This window comes from Spea bombifrons, chromosome 4 (genome assembly GCF_027358695.1).
Source record: "Spea bombifrons isolate aSpeBom1 chromosome 4, aSpeBom1.2.pri, whole genome shotgun sequence".
Lineage (NCBI taxonomy): Eukaryota > Metazoa > Chordata > Amphibia > Anura > Pelobatidae > Spea > Spea bombifrons.
The window spans coordinates 1,265,314-1,284,071 of NC_071090.1; the positions used below are offsets into that span (position 1 = coordinate 1,265,314).

Sequence of the window (18,758 nt, forward strand, 5' to 3'; positions counted from 1 at the left end):
CAGAGTTACCCCCATGCTCCAGATTCCTTGGTGTCTAGTAGCAGCAGCCGGTGAACATCTGCACAATGGGCGTAGACGACCTCTGCTGTTGTCTGCAACTTGGTTTCATGCAGAAACTTGGGCCCTCGGGACAAAAAAAAAAACATTTGCCATCATTGTTCTAGAGCCTCAATTTAACATGGAGACCATGGCGCCGGTGCCCAATATTCCCCCAAACAAGACCCTCCTGCAGCGGCAAACGGCTACGCATTTCAATCTCCTCATGGCCCAGCAAGCCCAGGTCCCTAAAGAGGAAGCGCTGGCGTCTCCCTCTTACGTAGTTCTGACGGCGACCGCCAAAGCGTAGGAATACGTTTGCCCTATGGCAGTTTTCTTCCAATAATATCAGATCGATCCTGAAGATCAAGGTGCTGGCAGATTCTAAAGGAATTTCTAAAATAAATTGTTATATTGTTTCCATAAATTACTTTTTTTCTGGTGGGAGGTGTGAGAGCGGAACGGTTAAAGGCAGAGAAGGTGCTGAAACGTTATTGCGACTCTTTCCTTCAAGCAAAAAAGCTCATATTTTCCATAAAAAAGTGTGAATACAAGTGCTGAATCTATAGACAATGCTTCCTGCTTGTAACAAACACATTTTAATACAGAATAGAAACGTCTGAAAGATTCCTGAGGTTTTTTTTTTTTTTTTTTTTAACCAGTGCGGAAAATACAATACTGCGATATTACCCTTAGGAGGCTAGCCAGATGGTACTGAAAGGGTTAATGAGGCTCACGTGCCACCGGCTCAGGGGTAAAGTGTACCAGAGCTGCAGTCATGCAACATCATCAAAATTACTGGAGGTATTTGGCGTCTCCTGATGATGTCAAAGGGTTATCTACAAGCCTCTAAGGACCTGCAAAACCAGCTTTTGCTGATGTAATAATACTCTGTTGTCGCTGTCATGTGCTTTGAGGAGTTCTGTTATTGATGGTGTTATCCGTGGGTTCCCCGGGACGGAGCTTTGGGCACAGCCTGGCATGGGGTCAGACTCCTTGGGTCTTCTTGGTATCCCCAGTACTTTCTGGATGGGTCTCCATTCTGTGCCTCACAGGCGCGTGAATGCGGACAGAAGGTACGGAGGATCACGTGTGCTTTCGGATGCCCAGACGTTTCCTCGGGAAGTGCTGGGAGCGAAGATAAGAAGGTGCAGATCTCTGGGCTTCCTGCCCCTCTCTCTGGATAACGTCCGCCCCAAAGTGGGTTATAGAAGTAACGGCGTCCTCTCCCCCGCAGGCTGCTCCCTTCGGAAGATCTCCCGGAACTGGGCCAGTCTGAGAAGGACCCGATCCTTCAGGGGAGGCAGGTGGTAACTCGGGTCCAAAACATTGGTTTTCCTTCTTTCTCGGTCTCGTTTCCAAACCAGGTAAGGGGTCGGAGGGAAAGGTGGGCGCTCCCTCTCCCTGTAAAACTGAGTGCCCGCTCCGGCCACCAGTAACACAGCCCATAACGCGATCATTATGAAATCTACAGCAAAATAAAAACATTACGATTGATGCCAAAAAAAAACAAAAAAAAACCCAGTTTGGGTCATGTCTGGCAGATGGATTTTTTTTTTTAGGCAAAGCCTAAAAATATATAAATAAAATAATAAAAAAACACCATACAAAAAACTGAGATGCCGGACATCATGAAAGCTATATGGGATTATTTTTACAAAAGACCTAAATAAGGGCTGGTTAAAGGGGAACAATTATATTTTATTCCTTCTGATCAGATTAAAAATAAGTTTTCAAAAACATTCCTGCTTTCTATTTTTTACCCCAGTTGTAGTTTTTGGCCTATAATATAAACCCCGACTCCTTATCATACTGCCTGTGAGAAACAATAGAATGGCACAGTCTTAATCACCATACACTAATGGTTTTGAGGATGGAACACTATTTGAATGTGCCACGCCTGTCTAATTATTATCGTTTTTAACCGCTTACCGTTTGTCTGGAAAGGAACGCTGGTATACGCCGCGCTGAATTCTGTGTTTAGCGCTCTCTTGAGAACATTTAATGTGATGTAGGAGAGACTTGTGTACAGATAGCTGTCAATGGCCAACACCACGGTGTACGAGCCGACCAGCGCGCAGCTCAGTATATTCAGCTGAAACAGAGGAGGTGCCATTAGTCCTGCAGGACTCTGGAGCTCAGAGAGACCAGCCCGGTCACTAAAGGGTCAATGGCTGGATACCGATAGTTTAACCCACTAGGGAGCCCAAACAGAGGGGTAACAAACCCAATAAAACTTACAATTTTTGGAAGAGGAAGCAGCAGCACAGAGCCGGCGGTAATGGCCGAGAAAGTCATCCAAAACACTCTGCTGTCTCGAAAAACTTCATATTCCCCTATAAGAAAAGAGATGACCGTCAGAGTCTGAATATAAACCTTAATCAGTCGTTGGTCTCGTCTTCGATTCAGGAGCCTTACGTCTATCCCATGCATGTTTAATCCCCTCACTGTATTACCCCCTACCACTTCTGCTGGGAGGCTGTTCCACTTATCCGGGCTGTTCCACTACTCCATAAAGTAAAAGTTTATCCTATTAGATCCAATTCCTCGCAGTGATACATGCCCATCCCATGTAGAAGGGAAATCAGCAGCTGGTGACCCGAAATTATTAGAACACCCCTCACCCCCTGCCATAACCCCTCCCCCATTCGATTCACTGACCTATTGGAGTGAAGAAAACAACCGAAGCCAGGAGGAATCCCAGAACCAGCCCCACGGGGAGCACACAGGCATAGACGCTGCCACATCTCCACCAGGACGCCACCAGCAGGAAGCCCCCGACGACTCCGCTTAAGGCCGTCAAACCCAACCGCGCTGCACATGGGGGGGGGGTCAAATTTAAACAAAGTTCATTCAGCTTTTATTGATGTCTAAAGAAAGCAGTAGGAATCGGGATTATATGTACTTCAAAGGGTTAATTCATCCCAAAACACAGAAAACTCAAGTAACAATTTATAATAAAATCTAGAAATTAAAAATTAGTAGGAAAAGTAAATTGAGACATTTGCAGCATTCCTGTAATCTGACACACATTGTACACCGCTGCCGCGTATGATGGCGTTATAGTAGTCATAACACGTTGTACATTGCTCTGGAATGTGGTAGTGCTAAATAAATCAATAAAAAATGTATTATTTGAACCAAATTGCAGTACCTGGCGGTAAATCGTTCCGCTTACCGTCATATCCAAGCTGAGTGACTCTGGTGAGGAGAACAAACATCAGGAACCCGGCGATAACGAAACCCACGAAGAAGAAATCTAGAAGCGGACAGCGAAAGTCAGACATACAACCGTAGACGCGGCTTCAAACCGTGCAGGTACAGATACATGGCGCCCCGCAGGGGCTGGCGGATGGGGGTCTGTGCAGCTGCTGCTACCTTTAGTTTATATCTGCGGCAGTATATAGCGATGCACAGTATTCCCTGTACAGTACTTAATGCAAATATTTTTGTTAATTAGAAATTAATGGTTTGTAAGTGACCAGAAAATTGCCTTCTTTGCCACCACACAGCTAATCAGTGGCCTCCCAAACAGCCGACCTGTGCCATTATTTACCCCAAACAGCCTGCCTGTGCTATTTTTACCCCAAACAGCCTGCCTGTGCCATATTTGTCCCCCGCCTGCATCCAGTACCAGCAGGAGTAGTACGTTTCTCTTACTGCGCTGCGTGCGGACGGATCCAGCGTGTAAGAAGTGGATGTAATGTCATTTGCCACACACTGGAACAGTCAGACACAGCATGTCACATTTTGTCAACAATGTTAGACCTAGCAGACAAATGGTCGCAGGGGTCACCCAGGACCCCTGGAGAGGCGAACCCATCACAGTTGCGACCCCGGTTGTTCCACCAATGTACGAAGCAATGTGTATACAGAGATGGACCGGTGTCAGAAAGCATTGCCCTCCCTGCCATGTGGCACCCATTACAGGGGTCATATCAGGAGCCGTTACCTGTTTTCAGAAATCTGTGCCCGAAGAAACAGAGAAAGAGACCGATGAGGCCACAGAACGTGAAAAATATTTTAGTTGAAACTTTCCCTGAGAAGTAGAAAAACAGACAAAGTTCAGTAAAGATATTATTAAAATGGATTTAATAGACAGAAATACAATATATGATTCAGGCTCTCCTGTAACTCCTAGTATCCTACCCAGGGTATAGCAGTTGTCCACAGCAGCGGTGAAGTTGCAGGCGTACGTATGAACGGGAACATACGCCGCTGAGGTGTTGAGGACGGGGTCGCGCACGATCACACTGTAAATCACGCCTTGTCCTGGGATGGAAGCGAAGGACACGGATGGCAGGTCACTGGATGTCAGGGTGGCCAACTGCGAAGAGAGCGCGAGGAGCCATTTTTGAAAGAATATTTGAAATCTATTTCCTGTACATGCAGCACGGTGTAAAGATGCCGACAGACCTATATGCAAATAAGTTCTTGCCATGGACATGGGTTAATTTGCGTTTATTTTATACAGGTTAGGGGATGTGTACCCCCAACCCTCCATATACTCCACTTATTTACCTTCATGCCGTTTGCCATCACTTGCTGGACCATAGACATTCTTCGCAGGTGGGTGAGGAGGGTGGATTCGTTGAGGTTGTTTTCCGGAAGGAAGTATTGGTAGACATCATACAGCAGCCGCCATCTGGAGTTCAGGTCGGTCTTCACGTCGCACGCTGGAGCGCTTTGCCCTCTAGGCGAGAAAAATAAAACAGATTTATGGCTTCCTCGTGACTTCCTAAATCGAGAGAAAAGGTTTTAAAACGATTAAATCCGTCAAAGCGCACCGTCACCTGCTTGGTAACAGTCTATTAGTAACGCTTACATAGTAACAGTCTGAGAACCCGTCTCGCTCCAGTGACACATATCTCGCGGTAACCGTGTTAAAGGACAGACACCGCAGACAGACCTCCTGCCTACCTGGCGTGACCCAGATTCGCCGGAGCAAATTCTATGACTGTTTCATACAAATTATACTGTAAATGAAGATTGGGGTAAACGTCCAAACTGAACTCCAAGTTACAAGCCCCAGGGATCGGATCTGAAAGGAAAATTAAAAGAAGCCGTTAACATGCCAAATAATGACATTTATTTAAACTTTCCAGTCGTACATTTTAAATGTCAGTAAATGCCTTTTGTATTTATCAAGTTTTACCACAAACGTTTATATATATATATATAAGAAAAGGAAGAGTCTGTGTTTGTGGTCTAAATCAGAACATTAAGACGCAGCCATGAAGAGTCGTGAAGAGAGTTCTGTGGCCCCTGAAGGAGCCGACTTAGTGAAACGCACAGGGAAACCCGAACCTTATTATGTACGTCGGCTGTACGCACCGTAATGCGCAGCATATAATGGGGTGTTCTCCGCCCTTCTAATACCACCAGAACCAATCACATTCATCCAAATGGGAGGAGTGACATTATAGACAGAAATAATCCTACAGATCCTGAGAATAGGAAGTTCGGACAGCCACTCCCATGGCAGTGCATTGTTAGCTCATTATCTGTGGATTTATACAGCGCCATCATATTGCGCAGCGCCATACTGTGTAATAATGCCATTTGGTTTACTGGCCCCCCCGGAGCGCCCGTCCCATCTGCGCATTTACCTCTCTCTGTGTAGGGTATGGTAACCGCTGAAGCCACCAGCTGCTTGGGAGACGCAGACTCCAGGTACCACGTGCAAACCACCTGCTCTGGCTGGAGGATGGTGACTAATCCCGTGTCACTGCCGGTGTCGGAATCATTTTTACTGGGGATCTGAAAGGAGATTTCACCGCAGAATTATTATTAACAACAAATTATATGGTAAAGCAGAAAATGACAAGTCCGTCTCGTCGCGTTAATCCAGGTGAAGCCAAAACACACCCTTTAAATCTCACTCATCTTGCAATGGTGGAAAAATATGACATTTCACATAGGGGTCAGCTGGTGGCACCATAAACATTATTTACTTTCTGACCGCCAGGGAATCCCCAGGGTTTCCAGAAGGAAGTCACTTAAAGAGCACAGAATCAGATAAATAACTTTTATCCTAACCATTTAAATCGTGCTTGTGTTAAATCTTTAGCCTAAGATTTAAGGTCTTTGGTAAAACAGAATAAATAATAGAATTAAATAATATCTGTTGTGCAAAACAAACACTTTCAGAAAAGGAGAATTTATTAATATCATAAAAAGCAAAACATAATTAAACTTTTAAAAATAGAAACCCAGAACCTGCCGGCAGATCGGCCCCCGTTGGCCCTTTCTCAAACTTTAATCAGTGGTTGATCTCGTCTTAGATTCAGGAGCCACATGCATGTTTAAATCCCTACACTGGATTAGCCTCTACCACTTCTGCTGGGATGCTGTTCCACTTATCTGCCACCCTCTCAGTAAAGTTAAAAACCCTTACATTCTAAGCCTGTGACCCTCTTGTGTTAGATTCTGGTCTCTTGTTGTAACATTTCTCCTCCTTTGAGTATGGTTCACATATTCAGCAAATAAAGAGAGCCTGGCATTGTATCTGTATTATCTGTTGATCCATTAGTGAATCCATTATTATGATTCACTAAGCCAGTCTTTACCAAATTGTTAGTATTTAAACATAAAAAGTCCACTTTGTAGAATTATTAAAGGTGTCTTTATACTAAATACCATTCTGAGCAAAGCTGCTAAAAAAACCTACTAAAGCTTTGTCTGCTCACTCACAGTAACAAGGATTACAAGGCTCTGTCCACCCAAAGACCTATAAGGACTAACCAATCGATAAAATAAATCCTCGATTTAGTTTCCAGAATATTCCGGCCCGGAAGCCCCTTTTATTTACTCCATAATCTAGAATTTCTTTCAGTTTTAAAAAAAAATTCCTCTGATTAAGCCGCGCAAGCTTAACGATCTGTATTTGGACAGAGGGTTTATTATTCTGGGAGTGATACCCGTGTCTTTCTCGAGATGCTACAATAGCAGTCATGAGCATCGATCTGCTGCCAAAATAAAAGAAACCGGATATTTTATATGTTATATATATATTATATATTGTGCCAGCAGCAGGACATGTAGCGGTCGATATATTTTATGTATTGTGGTCTATACCACATGATGTACCCTCTATATCCTTAGATGTTTCAAGTGATGTTTATATATTACATTTTTCATCAGGGCACTTAAGCTAGGGTTAGTGAGGGTCAAATTCAGCCTCGGGAGTGTCAGAGGATGATGAGAATCGTAGTCCTATACCTGCTCTAATGACAGGCTCACAAACATACCTTGCTGAGCGAGAGCGTGACGTTCTGGAACTGGGTGTGAACTTGAAAGAGAAGGAAGGAGAAGTTCTGCGGGATGTTGCGCACGAGGATTTCAGTTGGGGACGCTTGGTCCAGTTTCAGTTCTGTGAACGCTCCGATGGTTACTTCCAAGAGACCTGAGCAACACAAGAGACACACGCAATTTACTAACATGGCGTGTGACATCACGTGTGACATCACTAAACCAAACCACCATTCTCGCGAACGCATACAATGTACATCAGCGCTTTTAAATAATAAAATCTAACAAATTAAGATTTAAATAATAATAAAACCTGATTTAAAGAAAAATGAATCCGCTAAGCATTTTATTATAAATATCAATAAACTTAAATATAAGTGTAACAACAAATCTAGATAAAAATAACAAAATATCAAAGACTTAAATATAATAATTATTCTGGATTTAACCCCATAACGACCAATGATGTGCCTGGCGAGGCAACCAGGACGCATTGTCACAACCGCCGCTGCAAGAGACTTTGCCACTCGAAGTTGTTGCTCAATATCCGAGCCCTGCGAGCAATTAGCAGAAACTGTAATGCCTGCCACAAAAACAGCACCGGAAACATCGACTTCCCAACGCGTTTCGCGCTTACATAATCTAGACAAGGTAGGTGGCGAGAACTCCCGCAACTCTCAGCCGGCTTCAGGGATGCTCATAGTTTATGATGCTGGCTGAGGGTTACAGGGGCTGCCTGGTGGATAAACCTAATAAAAAATACCCCCATCAGCCACCCAGATCCGTTTAACCGAGAACTTTCTGGATAATTGAGATACATTTCGGTCTGATGACGGACACCGGAACCGAGAGAAAATACTGAAGTGTAATAACAATTTTAGGGCTTTTAGGAATAATTGGAGAGGATCTGAGATGGGGAGACGTTGATTGTTGTTAAGATGATGTGAAAGTTTCTTCCAAAAATCCCTTTCCGTTTGGGAGTCGGGGGGGTTGGGGGGGTCATGCGGAGTCCTTGTGACACTAATTGACTTCCTTGGGTAAAACTTGTGATTTTTGGTCGGAAGGTCCTGAGGGAAAAACACGAGTGAGGCCTGGAGAACCCCGCTGAGGGGGCACAAGAAACATGGCACAGACCACACCTGCACTGCCCGGGCAGAGAACGGGCACAGACTACACCTGCACTGACCAGACAGAGAACGGGCACAGACCACACCTGCACTGCCCGGGCAGAGAACGGGCACAGACTACACCTGCACTGACCAGGCAGAGAACGGGCACAGACTACACCTGCACTGACCAGGCAGAGAACGGGCAGCTCCTACCCTCTGCCCTCACCCCTGTCATATTTCTAAACTCCCAGCTCCTAGCCCTGTCATACCCCCTGACCTCCGCTCTTAGCCCCGGTCCTTATCCCTGTCATACTTCAAAACCCCAGCTCCTACCGCCGGTCCTTATACCTATCATACCCCCTGCCCTCCGCTCATACCCCCGGTACTTATTCCTGTCATACTTCTAACCCCCAGCTCCTACCCCCGGTGCTTATTCCTGTCATACCCCCTGCCCTCCGCTCTTCCCCCCGGTCCTTATCCCTGTCATACTTCAAAACCCCAGCTCCTACCCCCGGTGCTTATCCCTGACATACTTCTAACACCCAGCTCCTACCCCTGTCATACTCCCTTGCCCTTTGCTCCTACCCCCGGTCCTTATCACTGTCATACTTCACAACCCCCAGCCCCTACCTCCTGCCCTCTGCTCTTACCTCCGGCAGGCTCAGCCATCTCTCCACACAACAAAATGCCGCCCAGGAGGAAGAGCATCGCGCTGGGGGCCAGGGGCCACATCACCTCAGCCCGGGGACCTCGGAGCCGCCGCTGTGCATAATCCCTCACCCCGAGAGGCCCGCCCACCGGCAGCGCCCGCCACAAACATCGTCACGCCTACCCCAGGAAACGCCCACAGGCTTGAGAAAAGAGACGCAATTACAACGAAACCGAGTCTCGCTTGATCCCACTTTATGATACATGTCACTTTAACGTGTCTCCTCAACAGAGCTGGAAATAACGTGACAGACACATTTTATCGCGATTTACGTAAAGAAAAGCATCCATCCACAACGGCTGCTGTCTGAGACACACCTTCACTCAAGTGACGATGTTGCATTGAGCCAATAATTAGAGCTTATCGCGGCAGCCCCTCCCACCTGTCCCAGAAGCGACGGTTGCAGGGGGGAAGCGGTTGAAAACAGCCTACCAACAGCAGAGAGCTTCCGCTGAGTGGGCGTTTTTTTCCTCTGCCAGACACAAAGATGGCGGACCGGCTGACGCAGCTGCAAGATGCGCTGAATTCGGTGAGCTTTTTTTAATTCTATTTCTGATACCCCAGAGAGGGGTACTTGCGGCAAATTGCCACCTGGAGCTGATAGAACTGAGTCTTTATCATACGATTCGGGCCCCGGGCTGCTCACAGGGAGGTACTCACAGCTGCCTCGTACTTATGGGCCCCTGCAAGTCAGCTCTGCGGCCCACGAGCATTGATTAAGGTGACCTGGCCCTCTTGGGACAAGGAAGTGCAGCTTGGATCCTTATTTGTACATATAAGAGGGTGGTAGCAGCAATTGTGGGCATGCTTAGGCCCAGTCTGGCTCCTTGGAGGAGGGATGAGTGCAGAGTCCGCCTCCTTGGGGGTGGGGTGTGCACGCAGCCCGCCTTATTAATAACAGAAAGATAAATGGCTACTGTTTCTCTCTGTTTTGTGCTTTTTAGCTTGCAGACCAGTTTTGCAACGCCATTGGCGTCCTGCAGCAGTGCGCGCCTCCCGCCTCGTTTAACAACATCCAGACCACGTTAAATAAAGAGCAGCCGAGCAACCCCACGGAAGGTAAGGAGGAGTGGGAAAGGAGGGGTTAAAACAGAACAGATCCGATCCTTTGCGGCCCCTGGCCCACACTGCTGGACATGCTTTAATTTCCCTCCCAATGCTGTTCGTGCCGTCCACGCGGGATCTCTGGCACAGCGCAGAAAACCGTACGCATTTGTGCTCCTCGGGGGCGGAGTTAATTGTTTCAATGCAGTCTGCTGAATATAAAGTCTTCGATGTGGAACATACTGTAATTTAATGGGGTTTAAAGACATCTGACTGGGTTTTGTTTACATTTTTCCTTTTGTGAAAGATCTTTACTCGTTGAGAACACCCGCGTGTCCTGTTATCTGTTTCAGAATACGCGCAGCTGTTCGCGACGCTCATTGCAAGAACCGCAAAGGATATAGATGTCCTGATTGACTCATTGCCCAGCGAGGAGTCCACGGCAGCGCTACAGGTGGGCCCTCAGCCATCCCCACCGCGGGAAAAAAACACTCTTGCCAAATCGTTGTTTTTTACCCTCGTAACATTTTTGAGCCACGAAGTCTTATTGTCGGGAGCTCAGCCGACCTCTCAAACGGGGCAATAATGGCATTTGCACTTTTTTTTTCTTGCCTAATAAATAAATATACCCTGCTGCGGGGAGTTCGTGTCCTGCCCCCGGCAGACGTTCATTCGCAGTCTTTATATTCTGCCCATCCCATTGGTTTCGCCCGTCCCCGGCAGGAAACGTATTAAGCCTCCTCGATAAATATACGTTTTTTAAATCTGCTATAACTCAATAAATATTTTTATTGTTAAACCCTGTCCTGTTATCTGGTAGCGCACCCGTATTTATTTGCCCCCCAGGCTCTATTTGCCCTCTGCCCATCCTTTACGCTGTGCTAACTCCCTCGGTTTGTCCCGCAGGCTGCCAGTTTGTACCAGCTGGAGCAGGAGAACCACGGTGCGGCTGCCAGCCTGGATCAGGTGGTCTACCGAGGGGACATGCTGCTGGAGAAGATCCAGACGGCGCTGGCGGACATTGCCCAGTCGCAGTTGAAGACTCGTAGTGGAGCCCCTACCCAGGCAGTTCCGGAGTCTTAGCAGCAGGGGGCAGCCTCGCTCCTCAGGACTGAACATTACGGCCGCAGCGAGAATGCGCTCAGCCGGGGGCCGCAGCATCCGCTTCTCGCCCGGTGAACGCCATTCATTCGCATTCTCCCCGGCCGCAGGGAAATGCTTCATAAAGTAGGGGAATAAAAGCTCCCTCCGGCGTCCCTTCTGGATGTTTTAGTGAATGGCCGCCTGGCCGCGCTCAGGAACCAGTCTGTGGAGTTTCACACGGGAACTTTTCACGTCTTTAGTATTTTGTTGTTTTTGGGGGTGCCGGGACCCGGGGTCTCCTATAAGGAATGTTCTTTCGGATCACACGGGCTTGAGGAGTCTGCGGCTGTTTCGGGTGGTCGGTTTATTAAATAAAGTGTTTACAGAATGGGTTTTGGATATTGAGTGCGTCTCGCTGGCCCTCCGCGGGGGCCGCGATGTATGTAACTATGTATCGAGGTGTGAGGAGTCTCCCTGCTTCCAATGTTGACTCCGTAGAAGGTCTTCGGGAGGCGGTGCTGCCCGGGTCTCCAAACTGTTCTGGGTGAGTTAGTGGAACTGCGGCCACACATCATGTTACTGGGTTACTGGCTCACGGATGGACGGACGGACGGACACGTATGGCTGTCCCGGGAAGAATTCATCGTGCGAGTTCCGAGCGGCCGCTCCCTGCTCTTTACGTTCTGATTAATCAGCCGTTACGGCCGGGTTACCGTATTTGTAGCCGTCCGGAGCGGGCCGCCTCTGACTGGAGGATGGATCTGCTTTAATCTCAGGTGGGGGGCCGGTGTAGCAAATACACAGGGGCCGCTTTAAAATATAAAAACAGCAACAAAAATGAAAGCTTCCAAGAATATTTATTGCCCGTGTTTGTAAAACGCTTCGCCCCGGCGTTCCTGCTCCCGCTCTGCATCCCGGACTCGATCTAGTGGGGTGTTTTCACGAGGGGGCCACACGACGGCCCTCTCCGGAGCCCAGCTAGCTAGCAATGCACTTAAAGGACCTTGAGGGTCCTTAAATTCTAGCCTCCAAAGGTCTCGTGTATTTTTTTTTTCCTCTTTTTTTTTTTTTTTTTTTGCTGTTATCGGAACAAATTAACCTGTAATTAAAAAAAGTACGTTTTATGTGTAATCCAAATCCGAATAAAACCAGGGAATTTCCCAAGAAGCGAATGAATGCCAGACCCTTCCTCTGCGGCCCCCCTGGAGCGTGCGATTTGGTGCTGCTGTAACACAAAAATAATTTTGTTCCCGGAGTTCGTTCTCCGCCGCGCTGAAACTTCCCCTTTTTACCACCTCGAGGAAGCGGCGGATTCGGAGCTGGATGTCGCCATCAGAGGCAGAAACCGCAGCGCGATACAACGGAGCGGAACCCGAAACCGATGCTTCTCAAACCTACCAAAAACGAAATGCGGATTTACTGAAAGATTAGAAACTTTTAGGAAAAAAACACTCAGCGCAGCGCAGGACGCCCGGAAAACTCAACATCCATTCAAAGATAAAAGTGTTTCTCAAACATCTGAATACCTTGGAGGGGCAAACCTTCTCGCTGTCCGCGGCCCTCCAGCCCCAGGATACCGACAGCGGTCACATGACTGCGGCAAAAACAGCGCAACCCCCCAAAAAAACAAATCCCGCCTCATTCACGAGATGTTATTAAACGGTCCATCAAATGATTCTTTATTTATTTTATTGGGTTTTTGCCAAGTGAGCCCGGAGCAGATCGGCTTCCTTCAGATACTCGGGGCCCAAAATACAGATCGGCCCATATCCGGCCCCCGTCTAGTCGCCCCTTTCTCCTGCTGTAAAGACTCAAACCTTAATCAGTCGTTGGTCTCGTCTTAGATTCAGGAGCCGTATGTCTATCCCATGCATGTTTAATCCCCTCGCTGTGTTACCCTCTACCACTTCTGCTGGGAGGCAGCACCACTTACCTATCACCCTCTCAGTAAAGTAAATCTTCCTTACGTTCCATCTCAGTCTCTGATCCTCTAGTGTTGGATTCGGGTCTCTTGTTGTAATTTTTCTCCTCCTGTCAAATAAACTTCCCTCCCGTCCTTTATTAAATCTCTTTATTTCATATAATAAAATATTATTATTTTCAGGTGAATAAAATCCAATATTCCATTTTTTTTTATTATTATTTTTTTTTAGAATTTCTGTAGAATAATTTTATTTTCTCCCTAATGATAAAATTACTGAATTGTTATCTTTTGCGCATTTTATGGCAGATTCTAAGAATAACCGACGTCGTAGCTTCCGCTGCATCATTGGGTGATATCTCGATGTATTGCGACATGTTGATGATGTCACTTCTCACAAATTCCTGTAACTTGATTACATCATTTCTGAAACATTCAGTCATCAGACCGACTTGTCGAGGGCCGATCACCCCCAGCGTCTGCCGGTTAAAGCAGCATCAGAGACACATCAATAAGAGAAATGGACACAGCTGTCCAGAAGGAGGTAATGGGGCCGGCATAAAAAAACAAACATTCCATTGTGAGAGTTTTTGGGACCTTGGAGGTCTCTTTCTCAGGCGCGAAAGAAACTAAGTGCAAAACTCGCTTGCTGCGGGACATTAGACGACCGTTTGCTTGGGATGGGAGTCTCTGAGCGCTCAGGAGCCGGGGGTCTCGTCTGTTTTGATAACGGGACATTTTCCAGAGTTGTAAGTTAGATAATGAAGCCCCACGAGGGGCAGTTGTTGGTCCGAGTCCAGCACGGAGCTCCCGAGGCTATATTTGGTATGGAAATTTCCCTATCAGACGCTTTCGGTGAGCGAACGGTTAAAATGAGACGTGAAATCATTCCGCGTTCCCGTGATTCAGTCCATGTCGGCCCTCGGTGCGCTTCCTCTACACGTTTCCTAGGTTATTCACTAATCTTTCAGTAATTACTGCATCCTCCGCCAGGAGCTGGCAATCTCTAGCGTGTCCTGTCAGATGGAATGAAAGGAAGGAAGTTTTACTTTACTGAGAGGGTGGGAGATAAGTGGAAAAGCCTCCCAGCAGAGGTGGTAGAGGGTAATACAGTGAGGGTATTAAACATGCATGGGACAGACATCCGGCTCCTGAATCTAAGACGAGACCAACGACTGATTAAGGTTTGAGTCGTTACAGCAGGAGAAACGGACGACTAGACGGGGGCTGAATTTTCTTTGGAATCAAACTTTTTAATCATTTCCCGGAATTTTCTTCAGATGGTTTTTTTTTTAGTTTTTTTCATGAATTTATTTTTTGTATTTAGAAGAATTAGGAACCTCCTCGGCTGGGCGGACTCACCCTGCGCCCGAGACACTCACATCATTGTCCGATTCCCCAAATAATTCCAGACGGGAGGCAGTGAGGTCATCGGCAGTAAATGCCTCCCCTGCCCCGCCTGCTGGGGGTAGTTTACAGGGAGGGACACACAGGCTGCACTGTGAGGCTCACGGGGCAGTTACCCAGGGCAGCCCCCCCCCCAGCCCCAGGTGCAATGAATGGAGCCTTTCATCATTTCTATAAGGGGGGGGGCTGTGTTTTTGGTCCGCTGCAAAATGATTGCAAGCTCTTCAGAGTCAGACATATAATACATAATCAGAACTTTTGTTGTTGGGGTTTTGCTGGGAGGGCACGGAGATTTTGGTGCAAAGTCGTAAAAAGTGGAGCAGTCACCATAGCAACATGGAATATTTTGGATGATCGCTCCAATGTTACCGCTTTACGTCAGAATGAAACACTATCGGGGCTTTTAGGGCCGTAGAACCCTGCGATCCCCTCATACCCCGCAAACATTCTGACCTCCTAGAAAAGAGGGGCATCGGGGGGGGGAGAGAGGGGCAAAGGGGAGAGAGAGAGGGGCATCGGGGAGGAGAGAGGGGAAACAGGCGTTTGTGACACAAAGAGGGACGGTGTCCTGAAGAGCGTTGCGTGTTTGTGTAATGATACCCGTTGCAGGGTCTGTGTTCCTGAGCGTCCGCGGATATTCGTGGAACGGGTTTTTTTATCTTGATTTCTGTATTCGGGGCGTTTGCTGCCCGCGCCGCGATGACCTCATTTATCGACACACGGCGAGCAGAGACAGCGATGACTCCAGACACGACCTCATCCGCCAGGAATCCGACTCCCGCGCCTCACAGACAAAATCCTTCACTTCAGGATATAATGGGATCCTTTGCTGCGTTCTGGTAACTCGAAAAAAAAAACCCCAGAACCTGCTGGCAGATCGGCCCCCAGCGGCCCCCGTCTAGTCGCCCGTTTCTCCTGCTGTAACGACTCAAACCTTAATCAGTTGTTGGTCTCGTCTTAGATTCAGGAGCTGTATGTCTATCCCATGCATGTTTAATACCCTCACTGTATTACCCTCTACCACCTCTGCCGGGAGACTTTCACGTATCAACTACTCACTGAAAAGTTCTGTCTGTGAGTTGGGCTCTCAAATATGTTTCTCTGGAGCTACAGAAGACATGCTCTATTTGTTGTCGGTCATGTGATATTTGGGGTGACTTTCCCAGCTCAAACACCACACTGAGCTGATGCTTTATGGCGATGCTAATGAAGTCCGTTCCTCCATAGACTTTCATTAGTCAGAGAGTCTGACTGGGTGATTAAGACCGAGCCATTCTATTGTTCCCCACAGGCAGTATGATAAGGAGTCGCGGTGTTTAGTAGATCGAGGATCAGATAACAGAGCGAGAATCATACAAACGGCTGATATGCAGCTGCCTGAAAACTTTATATTATGGGGGGGAAACTGCAACTGGGGAGGAAAAAGAAAACAGCAGAATATTTCTGAAAATGTCTTTTTAATCTGATTGGAGGAATAAACATTTATCAGGAGATTCGCTTTAATGTGGGAGACGCTCAAACTCTGAAATCTGCCAAGAAACCCATCACACAAATGAAAACACGCAGGGAGAGCCTTATCTTTAAATACCTTCACATCTGCGGAGACCTCGGCTGGGCGGTGGATTTGCAGATCACGTTTCTGCTTCTCGTCTGGGATTTTTCTGTTTTACGGACGCAGCGAGCGGAGAAAACATCCTATTTACGGAGTTAGAAGGAAACGTGAATTTCTTCTGCCCCTTTTATGGTCAAATCAAAAAATTCCTGGGAAGGAAATTAAGACAGAAACCAAGAATTTGCCAACAGATAAGACCCGGCCCCTGTACCGGCCCGTCGGAATCCAGGAACAAATGCCAAGTATTATGGCTGGAATTTGGGGGAGAAGCCAGACGCCGAAAACATCCAAATAGAGACCGGAATCTAACACTAGAGGGTCAGAGGCTGAGACGGAATGGAAGGCGATTTTACTTTACTGAGAGGGTGGTGGATAAGTGGAACAGCATCCCAGCAGAAGTGGTAGAGGGTAATACAGCGAGGGTATTAAACATGCGTGGGATAGACATACGGCTCCTGAATCTAAGACGAGACCAACGACTGATTAAGGTTTGAGTCTTTACAGCAGGAGAAAGGGGCAACTAGACGGGGGCTGGATGGGGCCGAGCAAGGTTTGGGTTTCTATTGATCTCGGTGTGTGTGGGGGGGATGTATCTAGTGCACCCCGGGGCTCTGTATATAATAATTATAGCATGCCCAAATAAGGTGAGGTGATGTAATATTTTTCAGAACCTGTTTGCCTCACAGGGGCCACAAATCGTCTGGCGGATCTGCGCAGGGTTTGTTTCTGTCGGGACTCTACGGGGTTAATGCTCCCTGTCGGGGCCGGGTACCCACTACCTCCGTCCATCCAGTAAACGTGACTCATATTATTTACTAACGCCAGCGGCCGACACGTGATCATCTAATTACCGCCTCATTCATTGTAACGACGCAGCGTATCCGGCGCACGTGAGAACCGGACGTACCGCAGAGCTTACGCTCTAATGCTGCAGGAAATGCTTCATGTGCCGAAAACACGCAACGCAAAACAAATAAAAATGACAAAGAATGAACCATAAATGTGTTGTTTTAGGGGGTTATAACCTATTAACCCTTTAAAGTTAAGCACATACGTGGGAGAGATACTGGAATAATTGTAGGGACTGCCCCTGTAAACCTGGGACGGCTGGCAGGTATGAGTGAAGTGTTCGCTGGTCCCGGCAGACCTGCGGGTGTTGTTTTTCCAGAAGCCGAGCGCCGTGTTTACACATTAAATAAAACGAGGGTGCGCCGGCATTTCGAGTTTATTCCGAGCGATTTTACGGGAGAAACTCGTCGGCCTTTTGCCAAACGGCTCAATTTACTAGGAGGGGGAGGAAAAAGTAACCACGTAGCAAGTAATCGCTATTAACCCTTTACGGGACGTTCAGGGGGGAAATTATTTGTAACCAAAAAAAAAAGGCTTTTTTCGGAATGTTGTGATCTTCGGGGCATCCTCGGCCAGCAGGCTTGCGCTCCGTGGCGAGTCGGGAGGCCGGGGGTGCGTCCTCTCGTTTTGCGCTCTCTTAAAGCTGTTGTGGGGCTGCGTGGGGTCAGGGGTTGTGAAGTGGAGCAGTTGCCATGGCAGCCAGTGCAATGGAGCCGTCAGTTGCCGGACTTGTATATGAGGTGTGTGTGTTACACCGGCCCCGGTGGATGGACGCTGTCACCGAACGTGCTGGCCGGTACATTCGTGGCACGTGGCGTCAGGCTCAGCGTGGTCCGCAGTGCCCCCCCGTCTGCTGCCTGCCCTGACCTCCGGCGGGGTGTATTCACTAACGCGGGAGTTTGCAGTAGAGCTGCACAGTTTGTCTGCGATATGAAGGGCCGACTTCTCGTGCCGATATAACAGAAACCGAAGAGAGCGCAGGCGGTCTCATTAGACCCCCTGGAACTCTCGCACAAGCCGGGGCTAGAGCTGGCCGGCGGTGAGTATCGCACGCATGTACAATGGCAAGATGGAGACTTTTCCGGCCAAACACAAGTTTATGAGCCGGGGTCCGACGTGGGAAGAGGGGAATGCCTAGCGGGGATGCTGAGCAGCTCTGGGGGCGACGGGGCAGCTCTGGTACTGTAGCCCCCGCCTGCGAATGCGCAGCGGCACGGTATGTTTTGTATCCTCGCGGCTGTCAGGACCGTTCCTCCCTCGGCAAACACGAGTATATAATTAGCTCAGCCGATGAGTACAGCACCGAGTACACAGCCGCTCGCGTCTTATCTCTCCGCTAAGGAAGGAATTCACAGTTTGCTATCAGTGTCGGCGGTTTTTATTTACTTTTCCCAGGTTTCAGACCCTCGCCGCGCATGTCAATCCTGCCACTGGTTTCCACGCACAGCATCCAAGTTTTAGTTGGCCTTAAATATTATTACTATTTATTATTATCAATGAATAATAATAATAATAATAATAATAATAATAATAATAATAATAATAATGGGACTGCTGGCAGAGAAGGAAGTATATATTTTCATGGTCTGAATTGTGTTTATTATAATTTTTATAATCTGGTTTCCCTGCAGTTATTACACAATCCCTCAGCATCCTCCTGTAACGCATTATTGTCAGTGTTAATAAAGATCGGGGATTTTGAAAGGCTGGGGAGAATACTAAATACTAGAGCCGCTC

At 47.6% G+C, this 18,758-nt stretch overlaps 3 protein-coding genes across 3 annotated transcripts in view; 2 read left to right on the forward strand and 1 right to left on the reverse strand.

The window, feature by feature from the left end:
* The window catches only part of ETFRF1 (electron transfer flavoprotein regulatory factor 1), a 203,325-nt gene extending 195,808 nt beyond the window's left edge, over nt 1-7,517 (forward strand). Inside the window, exon 4 of the mRNA XM_053464434.1 lies at nt 7,492-7,517. Coding sequence (XP_053320409.1) covers nt 7,492-7,499 — 8 coding nt within the window. The 3' untranslated portion in view covers nt 7,500-7,517. The remainder of the gene's footprint in view (nt 1-7,491) is intronic.
* On the reverse strand, nt 595-9,376 carry TM7SF3 (transmembrane 7 superfamily member 3). Its single transcript, XM_053464423.1, has 12 exons — nt 9,047-9,376; nt 7,287-7,441; nt 5,646-5,796; nt 4,957-5,077; nt 4,558-4,729; nt 4,186-4,363; nt 3,989-4,075; nt 3,215-3,295; nt 2,698-2,850; nt 2,278-2,372; nt 1,969-2,131; nt 595-1,504 (listed from the first exon to the last, which is right to left on the reverse strand). The coding sequence occupies exons 1-12, from the start codon at nt 9,126-9,128 to the stop codon at nt 1,242-1,244; spliced, it is 1,701 nt and encodes a 566-aa protein (XP_053320398.1). The 5' UTR covers nt 9,129-9,376; the 3' UTR covers nt 595-1,241.
* A 100-nt stretch (nt 9,377-9,476) lies between these two features.
* MED21 (mediator complex subunit 21) lies at nt 9,477-11,624 on the forward strand. The gene is made up of 4 exons (XM_053464431.1): nt 9,477-9,634; nt 10,050-10,164; nt 10,503-10,603; nt 11,056-11,624. Exons 1-4 carry the CDS (start codon nt 9,593-9,595, stop codon nt 11,230-11,232), a joined length of 435 nt encoding a protein of 144 aa, XP_053320406.1. The 5' UTR covers nt 9,477-9,592; the 3' UTR covers nt 11,233-11,624.
* The last annotated feature ends 7,134 nt before the right edge of the window (nt 11,625-18,758 follow it).